Here is an 18,687-nt window from a genome sequence, read left to right as displayed (position 1 = left end):
GGGTTAGCACTGGCATTAAATTATTATTACCCTTGTGACAACAAAAGAAATAAAGATGGTTTTTTTCTTTTGGCATTGTTCTGATGAGATGAGACTCAAAAGACCTTAAAATTTTTAGGCTTCTGGTTTTAAAATGTGACCAATCTTTATTAAAGGATTTTAAAAGCCCAGCTTGCTTTTTAAAAACTTCAGTTTAATTTTAAAAATAGATATACATTAATGTAAGTTTTAAAGGTACAGGAGGTACATGACAGTCTCCTTCCCTGTCTCTTAAAGGCCACTCAGTTCCTTTCCTAGGAGGCAACTAGTATTACTGTTATATATTTCCAGAAATATTCTAAAGGATTGTTTTTGGGAAGGGAAAGTTGAATCACACTCATTAAAGTATTAGCACCAACTTGGATAGGTAGACTAATTGCAATGAAAAATCAGTTTGCGCCATAAGCTAAAGATGTTAATAGTAGATGGAAGAACTATAATAATAATAGTTGCATTATTATGAGATTACAAGAATAAGATGGATATTTTTGCCTCATTTGGCATTTAGCAAGCTAGCAGGTCTTTTTAGTTGTTATTTTTAATATAGCTTACTCACTCCTGGAGACTGATGGAAAGATGCTTACCTAAATATTTCATTTGGAAGAAACCTATTTAAAGGAGCAACATTTTCTTTTCTTTTTTTTCTTTTTGAGACGGAGTCTCACTCTGTCGCCAAGGCTGGAGTGTAGTGGCACAGTCTCGGCTCACTGCAGCCTCCATCTCCTGGGTTCAAACGATTCTCCTGCCTCACCCTCCTGAGTAGCTGGGATTACAGGTGCCCGCCACCACATCCAGCTAATTATTGTGTTCTTAGTAGAGACGGGGTTTCACTGTGTTGGCCAGGCTGGTCTGGAACTCCTGACTTCAAGTGATCCGCCCCCCTTGGGCTCCTAAAGTGCTGGGATTACAGGTGTGAGCCACCGCACCTGGCCGCAACATTTTCTTTATGCTTAAATTTCAGTAGTAACTCTAAAAAGTTTTTTCATTATGGAAAATTTCAGACTTATACAATAGTAGAGAGAACCCCTCATTGCCTGAAATCCCTGTTATTTGACCCGTAACAAACTCAATGCTCCTTTGGCAGACAAGGAGAGATTTAGTTTTATATACACACTTGCATTTTTTTTTTTGTTTTTTGAGACAGAGTCTCGCTCTGTCACCCAGGCTGGAGTGCAGTGGCATGATCTCAGTTCACTGCAACCTCCGCCTCTCAGGTTCAAGCGATTCTCCCACCTCAGCCTCCTAGCTGGGACAGCAGGCATGCGCCACCACACCCGGCTAATTTTTTGTATTTTTAATAGAGACGGGGTTTCACCACGTTGGTCAGGCTGGTCTCGAACTCTTCACCTCAAGTGATCTGCCCGCCTCGGCTTCTCAAAGTGCTGGAACTACAGGCATGAGCCACCACGCCTGACCAATTCTTCAATATCTAACTCCAGTTCATATTTAGATTTCCCTAATTGTCACAAACATGTCTTTTTGTGGTTGGTTTGCAATAATAACTTGCAAAATACAATTTTGATGGCATACATTGTTAGAGCTGATAAGAAAACAATCTAACAAGTGGAACAAATATGTTGATTGGAGAAGGCATATAAAGCAACTACCCAAGCCAAACAGGAATTCCAAAAATAAATTATTTTAAAAGTTCATTTTGAAGAATTTCTGCAACAATTATGCACAACACCAAAGTCTTCAACATACATAGACCTCCCTCCCTTACCTAGTTTTCTGTGTACTTTTATTCTCACGATTAATATCACAGCGATGCATATTCATTTTTTTAAACTGTGGGAATGAAAGAATAAAGGAAAAAAAAGTTTGGAATAGGTTTCCTGAGAATGAAGGAACTATACTGAATAATTTGATAATTCAGCTTGTTGCTGTGCTCCTGCTATATAATATGACCTATTTCCACAGACTAACAATTGAGTTCTGTAATTACTTGGGGCAGTACAGAACATGGAGTTTGAGGGGGAAGAAGAAAAATGGCAGAATTAGGAGGGGGGAAGAACTGGGAAAGAGCAGAATTTCATTCATTTGCATTCTGTTTTAATTGGCTGTTCTTTCTGCTAACTAATGAAAACCTCCTCTTTGTGCAGTGTACAAGTCCCCAGAGTATGAGTCCCTTGGTTTTGAGCTTACTGTGGAGAGATTAGTTTCTATTGGCTATCCTCAGGAGTTGCTCAGCTTTGCTTATGATTCTACATTCCCTACCAGGTAATTTTTAAAGATATTTTTGGATTAAGACTAGGTTAAGACTACTTTCCTTACCCCTCAAATTAGACATTCCAAATTTATCCTTAACAAAAAAACCCCCCAAAACGTTGAATAATTCTTTGTTGTTTTTTTGGTTGGTTGATGTTGATTCTAAAATTACCATGAACTTTTCATATACACCATATCTTGGTGTTCCTGAATTAAGCTCAGTTTATTGCAACTGAGGAAGACCTACTTACAGGTAAAAAAGGAGATTACTAAAACTGACGGGCAGTAATCACAGGTGGTGCTATTTGGGGCTGTTGGCAAATAGGTACGTGTTTCTCTAATACACTTAACATGATAGAAGCTTGGCAGTTTCCATTTCTGGATTTGATAGGGAATATTTAAGATTAAGAAAATGATGTTTATTTGAGATGCTATCATATATATCCCACATACAGCATCTAATGGAGAAAAATATAAGCCTTCTCAGTTGTCCAAGAAAAAAGACTATGTTCTAGAATGGTACCAGCTGTGTAGTAAGAGGAATGTTTTTTATACCTTGTTTGATTAAGCACTTATTCCTTACAGAAAACAATTATGATTATCTGTCTGGACAGAGTCAGTATTTTTTAGTTGCTTTAGGATTAGTTTTTAAGATTTTACTCACTTTAGCTATATTAGGACATACTTTGAGTTGGTACAAAGCTTGAATTAGATGAGGTTGGTTCATGATGATTAAATACTACTACATAAAATTATTGCCTGTATTACTTTGCATTATCGATAATGTCTTCATTTTCACATAGGGGACTTGTCTTTGACACACTATATGGAAATCTTTTGAAAGTGGATGCCTATGGAAACCTCTTGGTCTGTGCACATGGATTTAACTTTATAAGGGGGTGAGTACAGAGAACCTTTAGCCTCCTTCTAATGTTAAAGTCAAACAATGTGAAGATGACATCATCTCCCCAGATGTAATATATTTCCCTATTACTTTTCATCATTAAAGAGCAAATTCCCTTACATAAGGTTAGTTAACAGTTATTTATTAGGCAGTTGGAACCCAAACTGACATATAGTTAGCAATTACATTTTGTTTAAATTAAGTGCCTTCCAATTATACAGCATACAACAAAACTAATCTTGAAACTTGCCCAGAAGAACTTTAGTAGTTTTGACTTATTTGAAATTCTAAGATTTTTATTTTCTTCTTTCTAATACAGTTCTCAGGTAGCTGTTCAGAAGAGGTATGTATATAAAAATGTTTTGAAAAATTTTAAACTATAGCAATTTAAATGATTAAGAGATTTTTAATAGCCAATACGTTTTTTAGATTCTAATGAATCTAAATTTTGAATCCTGACATTTGATTGTGTCATTAAAAAAATTTAAACATAAGGTTAAAGTGAATATGTGCTAATAATATTTAAAACAAGGATAAGCTTTATTTTCAAAATAAAAATAATTCCACTATTGTCACTAATTTGAACTTTTTACCCTAGTAAACAGCAGATGAAATTTAGTATCTACTATTTTTTTGTGAAATGTCCCAATATTTTCAAATCATAATGCCACAATTTGACAACTTCTGTAGCTATAGCTTTACAGTTATACATTTTCTCTACTGTTATGCTACCCTATTTACTATTGACATTGTATTAAGGTCAGAACAACAGCTCGTAAAACCAGAATAGGATGTGTGTCAGTCTCTTATGTAACTTTTCCATTTACTATTCATTCTTGGTGGCAGAATAGGAAAAACACCAGGCTACACTGAAATGTTTAAAAGACGCGGCAATGTCTTTTTTTGTGATAAGAGGCACAAACCAACTGTAATTGTACCAGAGCTTCCTTTAGATTTGAGGTCATAGGATGCCCCTTAGAATTGAAGCATCTAAGACTCTTTAGTTGGCATCAGAGATTTCCATGTATACATGAGAACGGTGTGAAGTAAACACCCATCTTGACACATCTGAGCAGGCCAGTGATTACATCCACATTTCCTTCACTGTTTCTTTCATGAGGGGGTTTGTTCAGGATCCATGAAAATATCAGGAAACAGGATTTAGAATATGAAGTAATTACAGGTTGTACTAGTAACTTAAGCTATACACAGATATTGTCGTCATAACTCAGAATCTCAAGATGAAGCAGGGTTCTATTATGTCTAAAAAGGAATTTTTGTATTATAAGGGAGGGGTAGGCAGAGAAGCAAAGAGAAGCAGTTGGATAAGTTAGTACTACAATCAAATTTCCAACTCAAGATCCACAGACTTCCTCTCTTCCCTTAAATAAGCCAATAAAGTTTCCACATAGCTCCTTTGCTAATGCATTTAATAGTGTTTCAAAAATAAGTCATTTATGAGTAAATGCAGAATCATTCAAATAGCACTTAGCACTGTGCAGTCTTTAGAGTTAAACAGAAAAGCTGGCCAGGCACAGTGGCTTACGCCTGTAATCTCAGCACTTTGGGAGGACAAGGCAAGAAGACTTCTTGAGCCTAGGAGTTCGAGACCAGCCTGGACAATAAAGTGAAACCCTATCTCTACAAATATCAAAAATTAGCTGGGCATGGTGGTGCATGCCTTTGGTCCCAGCTATATGGGAGACTGAGGCAGGAGGATTGCTTGAGCCCAGGAGGTTGAGGCTGCAGTAAGCTGTGTTGGTGCCACTGTAGTCCAGCCTGTGTAATAGAGCAAGACCCTATCTCAAAAAAATAAAAATAAATTAATAAAATTAAAATTTCCATGAAAAGAAGAGACTGAAGATAGAGGGAAAGAAAGAAAGAGTTATTGAAGCTATTACAGTGGTAGACAAGGCTGGAAAAGAAGGACTCCATCAGGCTTTGCTAATGAGTTAGGACCTTATTTTTTGATAAATCTTTATTCTGTGGGTCACAGAAAGTTAGTAGTAATCTGTGCTGTAACTGTTTTCTTCCCATTCCAAGTGTAGCATTTCTTCTTTCATGATCCATTACCTCCCCCAAATTGATTTTTATTTTAAATATATACTAGTGTGATTTGACACTGAAGTTTACAATGTAATTGCTAACCATATTTATAAATCAATTTGGGTTCTAACTGCCTAATAAATAACTGTTAACCATCTTTATGTAAAGGAATTTTTCTTTAATGATGGAGGGAATAGCGAAGTATATTGTATCTAAGGAGACAGTGTCAGCTTATTAAACCTAACTGAAGAAAGTATATTTTTACTGTGGAAAGTATATTTCCACCTTACTTTTATTAAAGAAAATCTTGGAAAGCTAGAAGATGAGATACTCTACAAAGTTATTCATTATTGGGAACTCTCATCTCAGAAGAGTGACTTAGGACAGGGAGCTAATGTGACTTTTATATGTCTAACTAGAGTTTATGCCATTTGTAGTTAACAAACCCAGGCAGGAATTAATCCAGGTCACTCTGAGTGTGAGCTTTAAATTTGATTCCCTTTATTTAGATTGTTAATCTCTATGTATTCACTGTCAGAACTGTGCATTTTTATATTTTAGTATTTTTCTCTTTGAGTTTCTCTGAAATGTTTTCTTCTAGAAGTGTTTCTACATCTTTAACAAATTCTGCTTCACTGGCTTTTTTCTTTTAAACCTTGAATTTTCTTCATGGTTCTGTTCTGTCACTTCTCTTCCTTCCCTGCACACTAAGTGGTTTCATTTCCTCTAATACTTTTCATGATTCCATCTAGTATCTGTACGTAGATGATCTCAGTTATCTCTCAAGGCTGAATCTCTTTTAAGTTCTTGACCTTTGTTTCTAATTGCCTAATAAAAATCGGTTTACTTCAAACTTAGTATCACCAAAATAGAACTACTCTTACATCGCTTCTTATCCAGTTTTCATATTTCTGTTCATCGTACCAGCCACCTCTCAGAGACACCTTAGCATGGACATCATCATCTTTGACTCTTAATGTTCCCCCAGCCAAATCTGCTCAGTTTGCTGGGTCTTATTTTACCTTGGTAATCTCTCTTGAATATGTGAGTGAGCTGAGATCACGCCACTGCACTCCAGCCTGGCCGACAGAGTGTGAGACTCTGTCTCAAAAAAAAAAAAAAGAAAAAAAGAAAAAATTCTGAGAATCAACTGGGTGATTCTGGGTTGCACAGCTGATCTCTCTACGCTCTTTTACATGCCTGTGGTTAGCTGGTGGGTGACCCGGCATCTGATCTAGAATGGCCTCGTGCACATGTCTGGCATTCGCAGGCTTTTGGCCGAGTGCTTCATTTCTACATGTAGCCTTTGATCCTCCAGCAGACTATCTCACTCTCATGCACATAGTAGTCCATGGTTCCAAGTGCTGCAAGAGAGATTAAGCCTCAATACGCACGTTTTTCTAGGTCTCTGCTTGGCTCCGATTTGCTGCTATACAAGCCTATATTCAAGGGTAGAGAAATAGACTGAGTTCTAATGGGAGGAGCCACAAAATTGCATCACAAAGAGACAGGAAGAATTTGTGGCCATTGTTGGAGTGCATCACATTGTCTTTCCCCAGTTTATCCTAAAACAGCCACTAATTTAATTTTGTTTTACAACTCAGCCCCGATGGGATTATCCCTCTGCTTTAAAACTGTCAGTAGTACCCTCTTGCCCCTAAATGGTATAGGAACAGTAGCTTAATCTGCCTCAACCCATCTTTCTAGCTTAATTTTTCTCTGCTCCCCTTTCTCTACCCAAATTGGACTAGTTTCACAACTGGTCCACCTAGCCTTTAAGGCCCAGCTCGTATACCAGCACGTGCATGAATCCTTCCTAGATTTTCCTCTCCTTAGTCCTCACATTTGCTTCTCTCTACCTCTTAAGTTGAAATGGTGTTCCCTTCTTTGGTTTTCTTATAAATTTTTGCACCTCTCTTGTAGTAGTTGTGATTTTTTACCTTATAATTATATGTGTATGTGACCCACCTTGCCCACCACACTGACAACTCTTTTAAGAGCTGGAACCTGAGCTGGACATCACACCTGTAATCCCAGCTACTTGGGAGGCTGAGGTGGGAAGACTGCTTGAGCAATCTTCAGGAGTTTGAGTCCAGCCTGGCCTTAAAATAGCAAGCCTCTGTCTTAAAAAAAAAAAAGAAAAATTAAAATTAAAAAAATAAAGAGCTGGAACCTGAACTCGTTCATCTTCATAGCTACCCATGTGTAATATTCGGAATCCTGTCTTGCACATAGCCATCAAAATATTTGAGTTAACTTTTGAATAATGCTATTTCCCAATTATTATAATGTTATTTTAAAAATCAGTTAATTTTTAAATTTTTCTTTCAGACCAGAAACTAGAGAACAGTATCCAAATAAATTTATCCAGCGAGATGATACTGAAAGATTTTACATTTTGAACACACTATTCAACCTACCAGGTAGATTCATTCTATGCTTATTTATACTGATGCTTTCCCTTCTGTGACCATTAGTCTGTATTCAAGGGAGGTAATGAAATAAGTTTGAATTATTTCATTATAGCTTATGAATATCTGTTCTTCATTTTTCAGAGACCTACCTGTTGGCCTGCCTAGTAGATTTTTTTACTAATTGTCCCAGATATACCAGGTATGTATATACTATAATTATTTTTTTCCAATTGATTTTTTAAATTAATGCACAGGGTTTTAGAGAACTGGCCATTGTAGGTCTTTTCTGCTTTTCTAAAGTGAATTTAGTGCTAGTGAGAGATGCCACATTGCCAACCTGAGAGATGGGACAGCACCAGCAGCTCCATGCAGGCTCTCACCTCCCACACGGCCCCTCTCCTTGCCAGTGTGCTGCAGCCACCACTTCTGATTGGCTTCTCCTGGGAATGAAGACGGCCAGCAGAGGTGCTAATTGTGACAACTGAGTGGGAGGTTTGTGTGATGATTATCTGTCCAAGCAGAATTACACTAAAACCCCCCAACTCATTTCACAGCAGCTACCCAAGAGCCATTCAGGGATGGTAATTTAATTTCATTCCCAGGCCCGGCAAGATTTGATTAAGGAATAAATACTGTGTATCTTACCAGAAGTAAAATTTTGTGTAAGTCTTAAACAAGTTATCCTCTCCCTTTAGGGAGAATTATATAGCCAATACTGAAAGTTTAGCCATGTATATACCAGAGTTGGCTAACTTCATATCCTCTTTGGGCTTTATCCACTTGAAGACACTAAATTTGGTGGAAAGCTGAGTCACTGAGCTAAATAAGAAATGGACAGTACCTTTGTACTTAGGGACAGTGTCAGGAAAGTCAGGGTGGAAAGAACCTAAATGACCAATTTTAAGTTTTAAATGTTTCTTCAACCTGTTTCTAAAAAGTGATAAATAAAAAAACCTGATATTTTTGGAACTTTGGCCTTTTAGCTTCCATTCAATATATTCTTCTATCACTTTGTATTTGTTCACAATTACTGTATTCCATTGAACACTATAGCCATTTCTGGTGGTCAAAGTGGACTTTCATTAGGGAGTAATTATTTTCCTCATTAGCCACAGCCTTTACCCATGTGATATGGAACCTTTGGGTCCCCTGGGAAATTTTTGATATATATTTTATTTACCCTGTTTTGGATCCCCTGTCATGTTATTTTTATCTTTCTGTAGTTGTGAAACAGGATTTAAAGATGGGGACCTCTTCATGTCCTACCGGAGTATGTTCCAGGATGTAAGAGATGCTGTTGACTGGGTTCATTACAAGGTACCTAGAAGCTGTTTCTTCACCTGCTAGCTTTCTGGCATGTGTTTTATGGCCTGGCATTAACTTTCCAAATGGAGCAGAATATTTCTTTTTTTAAAAAAAGAAAAAACAGATTTGCCCCCTAGTGATAGCTCTCTAGAATACATTTGTTCTTGTCTTTGGTCTCGGAGGTAATGTTGATCTTTCCTCAGTGAATGGTGTTTGGCTTCTGTATTTTATTTTAGTTTGCATTTCTCAAACTTAGAAGAGGTTTTAGTGTATTACATTATACTTAACATATCGTTTGTGGATGACAGTGGTCCATTTTTTTTCGTCCAGATACCTTCCACCCGACTAATAACATTAATATTAAATTTACATTTATTGTAAACTATTGAATAAAATATGAAATGCCTTTTAATTTCAAACTTAAAATAGAAACTGTTTTATATTTTGAAGACAAATTTTAGAGGCAGGGTTGCAGCAAATCATACCTGCTACTTTTTTCTGGCCTTCTCTAGTTTGTCCACTTTTCCATTTTGGTAAATCCTTAAGAAATGCATTTGGAGCTGGGCATGATGGCTCATGTGTGTAATCCCAGCACTTTGTGATGCCAAGGCAGGTGGATTGCTTGAGCTCAGGATTTCAAGACTAGCCTGGGCAACATGACAAAACCCTGTCTGTACAAAAAATACAGAAAATTAGCCAGGCATGTTGGTGTGGACCTGTGGTCCTAGCTACTTGGGAGGCTGAAGTGGGAGGATCACCTGAGCCTGGGGAGGTCGAGGCTGTGGTGAGCTGAGATTGTACCACTGCACTGTAGTATGGGCAACAGGGTGACCTTGTCTCAAAAAAAGAAAGGATTTGGGTTGATTAGTAAACACCATTTTTCTTATAAACTATATGTTAAAAACTGATTTTGTTCTTTTCTTAATTCCTTTTTTTTTTTTTCTTCCTCCAGGGCTCCCTTAAGGAAAAGACAGTTGAAAACCTTGAGAAGTATGTAGTCAAAGATGTAAGTAATATAGGGGAAAATAGATCTGCATAATAGCTCATTTTACCTATTAGGGAAATTAAAACAAGCTGATTTATAATGAAATGGACAAAGGAAGAGATTTCTTTGTCTTGGCATAGTATGTGCCGGGTATCATCACCAAGAATATTCAGCTAGAGCATAGGTCTTAGTAGAGTTTTTCCTGTTTCTTGATAGGCAAGAAGACTCAGTATTTCATTTGTTCGCTTAGCTTCAATTATAATAGCACTTAGAGGTTTACTGTATGCATATCATCACCATGCTAAGTGATTACATGCATTATGCCATTTAATCTTCTGTATGACCTTGAGTTAAGTATTATTGTTGCCTCTGTTTTATAGATAAAAAACCTGAGAAATAGAGGGATTAAATAACTTGCCAAAGGTCACACAGTTAGTAAGTAATAAAGCTAAGTCACACCCAAATCATAACTACTGCACTAGATCATCTCAAAAATGTGCATATATGTTACTGTTATTTAAAATGCCTTTAACCTGTCAACAGAGAGTAATGAGGAAAGCTTTAAAGTACCTTAAAAGGCATTAGTGGCAAACCTGATAAAATTTTTTTAAAAATCTGTGGTTAATAGTATTGTACCAATGTTAATTTCATACTTTTGATAATTATACTGTGGTTATATAAGATGTTAATATTAAGGGAAACTGGAGGAAGAATATATGGGAACTCTATTTTCACAGCTTTTCTATAAGTCTAGAACTGTTTTAGAATAAAAATTAAACACACATAGTGCCCCAAGATGACATACTTCTTTCTTTTCCTACAGAGTAAAAGTAGCAGAATACAGTATTTTCTCAAAGTACTGTGGTAAAGATTTCTTGTTTTCAGTTTTTGTGCTTCCTATTTTCACCCACCTCCCTTATTTCAAGAAAGAACACGGAATGGGGAGGGTCCGGGAGAATTTGAGTGAAGGAATCTATTTGCTATGCGAGAAGGAAAAGATATTTTTCTTTCCAGGCACGTGAGGGGTTGGAATTTCCTCATTTAAGCACATGTGGGTGTGGGTATTTCTAGGTAGCATCTGCACATGTCATTTCATTCTGCAAGGTGTTTTATAAAACCATAGTGTACACACTGAAAGCCATATCTAATAATCTCTATGTAGAGCATGTTTAAATTAGCTTCTGCTGACCTCTAACACACCTCACATACTTCAAGAAATCTCAAGGTAATTTAAACTCTTTCCTGAGGCAGACATCATGAGGAAGGTAGAGATATGTTGTTAACAGCCATATAACCCCTATAAATATGTGTATAATTTTACATGTAAATCTATTACATACACTGTGTATACTACATATGTTAATACTTTATTCATTTATAGTGATAATGTGGGCTTTTAAGTGCAAGATTCCGAAATCAGCTAACCCTTAAAAGGTTCCCCCATTCCTGTTGTGGACAGAAATCCAGTATTTGACAACTCCAAAGTGTAAAGATAAAAATGTTTTCACGTTTCACTCATTATCCAATTACATTTCAGGGAAAACTGCCTTTGCTTCTGAGCCGGATGAAGGAAGTAGGGAAAGTATTTCTTGCTACCAACAGTGACTATAAATATACAGATGTAAGTGCTTAATGTTTATATTTATTTATGCAGTGGAATTATTTTGGCCTAAAGAACTGTGAAGACAATGAGGAGGATAGAAGTTTATTAAGTGAAAATAGTTTCTTGCCTTCTCATTTTCAAAGAGTAAAAAGGCAAAAATATACAGGATAACAGTGGTTCTCAAATTTTTCTAGAAATTTATTTTAACCATTTTCACTGATTATAATTGGCTACTTGAAAATTTTAATCTTGGGGTTATTTATAACATTTGTAAAGATTAAAATGGCTTTTGTGTCTCTTTGGAGCATCATTTCTATAAACTTGAGCAGTCACACCTCTTATTGATGTATATATGTGACTTCCCTGCTGTTGGAAGACCTGCAGCAATAGATGCTGCACAGATGTTTTGGCTCTTAGCCGTCAAAATTTATATCTTTTTTTTTTTTTTTTGAGACAGAGTCTCACTCTGTCGCCCAGGCTGGGGTGCAGTGGTGCAGTCTCAGCTCACTGCAACCTCTGCTGCCTGGGCTCAAGCAGTTCTCCTGCCTCAGCCTCCCAAGTAGCTGGGATTACAGGCGCCTGCCACTGCACCTGGCTAATTTTTTTGTATTTTCAGTAGAGACGAGGTTTTAACATCTTGGACAGGCTGGCCTTGAACTCCTGACCTCGTGATCCACCCACCTCGGCCTCCCAAAGTGCTGGGATTACAGGCGTGAGTCACTGTGCCCGGCCCAAAATTTACTACCTCTTAAAAACAGTTTTTTCCCATGATTAAAGCATGTGGAAAAACTGATCTAACTCCTTAACTTCATCTTACTTTTGCTGAGACACTTACAAGTTTATAGTACTAGCAAGAAGTTCCGCTTCCCCCAATTTGCTGTACATGTAAACTTGATTTAGACACCTGGTGATTTGTAGTAAACAGTCTTATATAAACCGTTGGTTTGTTGACTTAGTTGGTCTAGGGATGGTAGTAGCGAAGCCAAGGTGATAGGTTATTTCTGTGTGAGTCATTAGTTTTCTCTGTACACCTACCTCATATGCTCCTTACATCCAAATGTGTGTTCAAAAACATGTTCCAGAGGAAGTATTTATCCTCCCTGAGAATGTCAGAAGCCTATTTTTCTTTTTGGTATATGGTAAAGCATTAATTTCTGGCTTCCACTGCCATGATTTCATAAAATTTAGAGGAAACAAGAATGTGGTAAGTCCTGTGTTGAAAAAGACATGTTTTGTGAAAAGCTTGTAATTTCTTTAGGTTATATGCCTTTTGCAAAAGTAGTATATGGACCTTATGTTAAATTTTTTTTTCCAGAAAATTATGACTTACCTGTTTGACTTCCCACATGGCCCCAAGGTACTGTATGTGACTCAATAGACCATTGCTTTAATAACAATGAATGCATTTAATCATTCTGGAATATTAAGGGGGAAAGAATTGGTCAGAACCCACCCAGAAAAGTCCTACTTTTTAAGCCTATTGTCTAATCTTCATTAACATTAGAAGTAATCCAGGAGCTAGTAGAATTTAAAATCAAATTGCTAATTTAGAGTCCGCAACTTGAATACTTAGTAGACAGAAATAAAAGGGATATTCATGTGATATTTAGTAGGATGGGATCAGAATAATTTTATGCCCAAGAAGTTCTATGCAAAATTAAGTTTGTGTGGCATTGAAAGGAATTTTCAGGTTGTGGAAGATATTTGATTAACAGAAACAGAAAATGTATGTGTATTCTTGACAACTTCTAGATTTTGTATTAGTTGTTGCTAAGTTTTTGCCAAGAGCACTCAACCTTGATATTTAGCAGAGAAGTCTTCATTTCTGCAGTACGGCTGCACTTAGGTTTAAGGAATACTCCTTGCAACTTAGTCACATACTTACAGAATTTTAGTCCTAGACTTTAGTGAATAAACATCAGCAAATCCCTGTTTTGAGAACACCTGAAATCACAGTGTGCAGTGCCCTTCAGGTTGGTCTTAAAAGGTTAATGCCAGGGTTCCATTTCAGGATAGTCATGATTTTAATGGGCATAACTCATTATTAGTATTGTGATTAGCTTACACTATGACCCAAAAGCCAGTGTGTACCTGGAGCTATCATTCTGAGAATGTAACCAGTAAAATTTCCTAATAGTTCCATGTTAGTTTGTATACTTTAGCTCTGATGCCTGCCTCTCTCTTAATCTGTCCCAAGATTATTTGCATCTCTCCCTAGCTCTTTTGAGTTCCTTTTAGCAAATTTCAGGTGAGCACACTTTCATATATTAAAGTGCTGTAAAATAAGTTATTGTAATTTAGTAGTAGATGAAATGATTTAATGTATAGAATATGTTATTACAGTTATTTATTATTTATACCTTGTCTGCTTCCCAAAGGATATGGCTTATAATACCTAGACACAATACTTTTTTTTTCTTTTTTTGAGATGGAGTCTTGCTCTGTTGCCAGGCTGGAGTGCAGTGGCATGATCTCGGCTCACTGCAACCTCCCCCTCCCAGGTTCAAGCGATTCTCGAGCCTCAGCCTCCCAAGTAGCTGGGACTACAGGCGCCCGCCACCACGCCCGGCTAATTTTTGTAGTTTTAGTAGAGACAGGTTTTCACCACGTTGGCCAGGATGGTCTTGAACTCCGGACCTTGTGATCCGCCCGCCTCGGCCTCCCAAAGTGCTGGGATTACAGTTGTGAGCCACTGCGCCTGGCTGACACGATACCTTTTTTAAAAAATAAAATAGTGGGATCTTCTGGCTATATTTAGTATTTTTATATTCCTTGCATCTGAGTGAGATTAAATAGTAATGCCTTAAGATAAGGAGTGATGTTTCAGCTTTTGCTATTTCTCCTTCACCAGCCTGGGAGCTCCCATCGACCATGGCAGTCCTACTTTGACCTGATCTTGGTGGATGCACGGAAACCACTCTTTTTTGGAGAAGGCACAGTACTGCGTCAAGTGGATACTGTAAGTCATGAGAATGATCTGTCTGCTAGCACGCTGTCCTTAATGTTTCTCCTTTCCCCACTCTTACTCTACGTAAGGAAACAGGAATTTTATTTTTAATTCTCTTTTGAAATTAAGAGTTTTGGTCTTAACTGAAGCAGTCAAACAAACCCACTAATTGAAAAGAGTAAGTGCCATTCATTTGGCTGTCTGACCAAGTAGCACTGGTGGTGGGGGTGGGATGGGAGGGTTGTGGGGTGAGGGGAGGATTGTGATAGGATGATAAAGTATTACAAAATCCATATTCTTCACACAGAAAACTGGCAAGCTGAAAATTGGTACCTACACAGGGCCCCTACAGCATGGTATCGTCTACTCAGGAGGTAAGTCACAGACTTCCCTTTAGTTAATGTCTTTGCTCAGACCTCACCGTGAAAGCTTTGGTAATCTCTCAGCAAAGTGCGACATGTACTCTTTAGTAGTCTAAGATGTCATCTACTGAAGGTAGTTTAGTCACCTCTTAATGCAATAGGAGTCTGGGTTTGAGCAGTTGTTAGTATATCCTAATGAATCTGATTTTCACTAAAATGATCAGTTTTCTTTTTTTTTAAATCCTATTGGAAGCTTTTTCTCAGTGCTTCGAATCACTTGGGGCTACTTCTCAATATTTCTCAAGGGTTTCTCAAGGAGTTCCATGGGTATAGGTACATAGTATGTTGGAGTTAGAAACAGTTGAATAAAGCCAGCTTAATGGCAGATTTGTGATGAAATTGGCAGTGGCTCTTTGGAAGGTTATTTTCACTAAGCTGAGGATGTAGTTTCGTTGCTCTTGGATTTGTTGATCAAGAGCTCTGGTTGGCACAGTGGAGCTGAAGGCCTTGTCTTAGAAGGCAATAAAAAGAGAATGGTGAGTCTTCATCTTTTTTTCCTAGTCTGTTCCTCATATAAGAATAAAATGAATCATAGTATTTAATGGTTAAATACTATTGGAATGCTGATTTTAATACAGGGACAGTTTCCTCATTGTTCACTCTGTTGTTTCAGGTTCTTCTGATACGATCTGTGACCTGTTGGGAGCCAAGGGAAAAGACATTTTGTATATTGGAGATCACATTTTTGGTGACATTTTAAAATCAAAGAAACGGCAAGGGTGGCGAACTTTTTTGGTGATTCCTGAACTCGCACAGGAGCTACATGTCTGGACCGACAAGAGTTGTAAGCCATTCATAAATCTTTGATGTAATTTATATCTAAATGACCAGCTTTGAATCAGTCGTCTTTGATAAACCATTACTTTGTATTCAGGAAGTCAGAGGTGGTCAAAAGGTAGGCCTTGATATTTGGATACTTCCTTCCCATAGAATATTCAGATATTTCACAGAACTCCAGAATTTGAATAAATATGAGAAGTTATCTTGTTTAACCTTCTTGAATCTCTTCGAGGTTAAGTTTAGAATGTTGGTGTCTTGAGTTGTGTTACAGTAACACTAAGTTGTGAACTGGAGCTCAGCTTTTCCTCTGTGGTCCCATATTTCCCCAACCATGCCTAGCAGTCCCAGTCTCTGTGCTAACAGCCCATATCTGTGATTCTGGCGCAGTGATGGCTCTGAATATTCATCACCTCTGGCGTTTTTTATTCACTCTTCTGAGATCTAGAGAATGAGGCCATATTGTATTCTTGAACTAAGCTACACTGTGTAGATGCAGTATACATGCTGTGCTGAACTGAGTTACGGATATAGTTCTGTAAAAGTGTTTGATACACAAGTTCTCCAGCCAGCCTTGATGCACATTACCTGCAGTGTGGTGAAGGTGACTCCGGAAACTCAGCCTGCCTGGGGTAGGAGCCCTGGCTCCATAACTTGAAATCTGCATGCCGTTAGGCAAGTTAATGAGATACCCTGTGCCTTAGTTTCCTCAAATGTAAAAATGGGGATAATACCTCCTAAAGCTGATGAAAAACAGAGGTAATATGTGTATAAAGATAGACAGACATGACAGCCTTTCTCAACCAAGGCTTCTTATCCGAAACACAGAAAATTACTATTATTTTACCTTTCCAATGGAGCTGAATACAGAAAATTATTTGAGTAACACTTTTCTCAATTCTCCTAAAGATGGTAGATAGAAGAAAATGTGTTACATACAGTAGACGAAGGAGGGCTTGTCTTGAGGAACCCAGGTTGACAAAGGCTACAACACACCTGCAGCATGCTGTAGATGCTGGCTGTTGCTGTTATTATTGTCTGTACTATCAGTGGGATTTTCTGGCTAGCCTTTCATTCACATTTTCAACTTTCTACCTATGAAGTTTTAGAAATCTAGTTGATTTGGCCCTGGACCTGTGACTCAGGACAAGGCACCTAATTCTCAATCTTTCATCTGAAAATGGGACCGTTAACATTTGTTTAGCTGACTGCACCTGAGACAGCATGTAAATTCTGGTACTTTACAAGCTCAGAATGAGCATGCAGCTGGAAGGGAAAGTTGTCATCATGGTGTTTAAGCAGGAGGAAAGGCAGTTAAAGAGAAGGTGATGGTGTTCATCTGTTGTCAGACTCCAAGTGGGTATCAATGAGTTATCCTGAAGAGGGGAAGAGGAGGTAACTATATATTCACCTATAGCATGTTAGTCCCAGGTTATACTTTTCAGTCACATCTGCAACCTTTTAGTTTTAGTAGCAGTTAAGAACTGGGTGCTTATTTATTTAAAATATCTTCCTTTTCCTTCCAAACCTTAACTAGCACTTTTCGAAGAACTTCAGAGCTTGGATATTTTCTTGGCTGAACTCTACAAGTAAGTTTTCTAAAAATTTCTTTCCTAAAAACTTCTTCAGGAATCACTTAGGTATAAGATGTTCTTTCCAGGCCAGTAATCCCAGCTATCTGGGAGGCTGAGGCAGGAGAATCGCTTGAACCGGGGAGGTGGAGGTTGCAGTGAGCTGAGATTGCACCATTGCACTCCAGCCTGGGTGACAAGAGTGAAACTCCGTCTCAAAAAAAAAAAAAAAAAAAAGTTCTTTCCGGGCCAGGCACAGTGGCTCATGCCTGTAATCCCAGCACTTTGGGAGGCCAAGGCGGGTGGGTCACTTGAGGCCAGAAGTTTGAGACCAGCCTGGCCAACATGGCAAAACCCCATCTCTACCAGAAATACAAAAATTAGCTGAGTATGGTGGCACATGCCTGTAATCCCAGCTAATTAGGGTGGCTGAGGCAGGAGAATCGCTTGAAGCTGGGAGGCAGAGGTTGCAGTGAGCCGAGATCACACCCCTGCACTCCAGCCTGAGTGACAGAGTGAGGCTGTCTTAAAGAAAAAAAAAAAAAAAGCTCTTCCCAGAGATTTTCACCAAGTTTTTCTTTTATCTTTAGGCACCTTGACAGCAGTAGCAATGAGCGTCCAGACATTAGTTCCATCCAGAGACGTATTAAGGTATCCAAATGGGATTTGGGAGAAAACTTGGGAAATAAGTTTAAATGCTTTTTTTCACATTTCTGATTTTTATAGAGACTGGCATTCAACTACTGCTCAATAAATATTTGTTGAATGAGCCAAGAATCAATCTTGTTCTTTGTTTTAGAAAGTAACTCATGACATGGACATGTGCTATGGGATGATGGGAAGCCTGTTTCGCAGTGGCTCCCGGCAGACCCTTTTTGCCAGTCAAGTGATGCGTTATGCTGACCTCTATGCAGCATCTTTCATCAACCTGCTGTATTACCCATTCAGCTACCTCTTCAGGGCTGCCCATGTCTTGGTGAGTTAAAGCTATAATGGACAGCCAAGATGTACTCTAAGCCCAGGGTCAGCAACCAGCTTTGTGAGATGGCACAGGAGATAGTTTGAACATTTCTTTCTGATGTACAGAGCCCAGGGGCAGGTTATATGGTTGCATAAGGGGTCTTTGAGAAAGTAGAACCAATATTGGAAGTTACAGAGTATAACTTTACTCTCTGAAGTCTACTCTATTAAAAGCTGTATGTGGGCCAGGCATGGTGGCTCATGCCTGTAACCCCAGAACTTTGGAGGCTGAGGTGAGAGGACTGATTGAGCCCAGGAAGTCGATGCTGCAGTGGGCTGTGATTGCTCCACTGTACTCCAGCCTGGGTGACAGTGAGAGACCCTGTCTCAAGAAAAAGAAAATGTGGTTTTTACATTCCTATATTCTGATCTGTTTCAGGACTATTTTGTTTTTGCTGTAAAATAGAAAATAAACTCCCCTCTCCATCTTTTCCAATTTTCCGGCT

General features: G+C 38.1%; 1 protein-coding gene across 15 annotated transcripts in view; it reads left to right on the top strand.

Annotated features, from left to right (window-relative positions):
• NT5C2 (5'-nucleotidase, cytosolic II) overlaps positions 1–18,687 on the top strand; it is a 101,747-nt gene that overhangs the window by 80,972 nt on the left and 2,088 nt on the right. For 7 of the 15 annotated variants that reach the window (NM_001132349.1, XM_009245747.4, XM_009245750.4 and 4 more), the window contains 14 exon segments: positions 2,142–2,259; positions 3,051–3,146; positions 7,529–7,620; positions 7,753–7,810; positions 8,835–8,928; positions 9,869–9,922; positions 11,439–11,522; positions 12,820–12,861; positions 14,356–14,463; positions 14,759–14,825; positions 15,487–15,657; positions 17,188–17,239; positions 17,812–17,872; positions 18,021–18,197. In NM_001132349.1, the coding sequence (NP_001125821.1) occupies positions 2,142–2,259; positions 3,051–3,146; positions 7,529–7,620; positions 7,753–7,810; positions 8,835–8,928; positions 9,869–9,922; positions 11,439–11,522; positions 12,820–12,861; positions 14,356–14,463; positions 14,759–14,825; positions 15,487–15,657; positions 17,188–17,239; positions 17,812–17,872; positions 18,021–18,197 (1,274 nt within the window). 15 annotated transcript variants of the gene reach the window in all.

Source organism: Pongo abelii, chromosome 8 (genome assembly GCF_028885655.2).
Source record: "Pongo abelii isolate AG06213 chromosome 8, NHGRI_mPonAbe1-v2.0_pri, whole genome shotgun sequence".
NCBI lineage: Eukaryota > Metazoa > Chordata > Mammalia > Primates > Hominidae > Pongo > Pongo abelii.
Note: the sequence above shows the minus strand (reverse complement) of the source record. Positions and strands in the feature narration are given on the sequence as shown.